This window comes from Neomonachus schauinslandi, chromosome X (assembly GCF_002201575.2).
Source record: "Neomonachus schauinslandi chromosome X, ASM220157v2, whole genome shotgun sequence".
In the NCBI taxonomy this organism is placed as follows: domain Eukaryota; kingdom Metazoa; phylum Chordata; class Mammalia; order Carnivora; family Phocidae; genus Neomonachus; species Neomonachus schauinslandi.
In genome coordinates this window covers 93,723,004-93,724,018 of record NC_058419.1, presented here as the reverse complement: position 1 = coordinate 93,724,018, position 1,015 = coordinate 93,723,004, and the positions used below count along the sequence as shown (strand labels likewise).

Here is a 1,015-nt window from a genome sequence, read left to right as displayed (position 1 = left end):
AAAATTACAGTTCTCTCAAAATCGGGGTCCAGTCATTAGGGTGATGAGGTTCCTGTCGTTCACTTTTCTGGGCTGAGGCTGGATAAGGGCAACAATGGGCACCAGTGACATCGCAAAGTCTAGGATGTCACAAAGGCAGCTCGCTGACCAATGAGGGGCCAGAGCATGGGGATATAGTAGGCAGGGTTGACCGCTGGTGTCTTGAGAGGCCTAGTCCAGCTGAAGAATCAAGTAGAGCTGACTGGAGTCAACATCAAACCCAGCCAACATCATGTCAGCAAAGAAAAGCTATGAGAGCTCCAATCAGACTCAAGCCCATCTTATAACAACTGAGCTCCAGTTCCCTGTGAGCTACGTGGACCGCCTCGTGCAGGAGGATCAATACACCCATTGCCTGAGTTCATCTACAACTGATTTCCTCCTTACCATGCTAGACTACCTCACTGACTACATCCTGGACCTGGTAAGCACTGAGGCCAACAACAGCAACATGCAAACTGCCCCACAAGAGGTGGAGAGAGCGGTGGACAGCAATGGAGAGCCCTACCACCGCTTGAAGGATACAGCCTTCACCCTGTTTGATGAGATGCCTGGATCCAGAAGAAATGGCTAAAGCCTGGGTCCCGGAGACTTGTGGGAATCCTCACAGTCTCAGTCCAAGCCAAGTCCTCTCATAGCTGAGGAAGCCTGATGTCTGTCATTAGTAAATACTCTTAAAGGATTTACATCCAGGGCCATGCTTCTGACTGCTCTCTGTTTCTGTCCTTCTGAGCAGGAGGTGTCTGGGAGACATCCAGGAGGAGATCTCCCATGGGGAGTGGAGGGTGCAAGGGGCAGTGGGTGTGGGAAGCTGGAGTCTGGCGTTTCAGCGAGCGGTTTCTCTGGGGACAGTGCGGGGAGTGGCCCTGGTGGGAGTGGCTGGTTGTGGGGGAGAGATCTCCCATGGGGAGTGGAGGGTGCAAGGGGCGGTCGGTGTGGGACGCTGGAGTCGGGTATTTCAGGGAGCAGTTTACTG

General features: G+C 53.4%; 1 protein-coding gene across 1 annotated transcript; it reads left to right on the top strand.

Moving 5' to 3' along the window:
• The first annotated feature begins 271 nt into the window (after positions 1–271).
• LOC110572927 (huntingtin-interacting protein M) lies at positions 272–613 on the top strand. The gene has a single exon (XM_021681357.1). The coding sequence runs from the start codon at positions 272–274 to the stop codon at positions 611–613; it is 342 nt and encodes a 113-aa protein (XP_021537032.1).
• Positions 614–1,015: the final 402 nt, after the last annotated feature.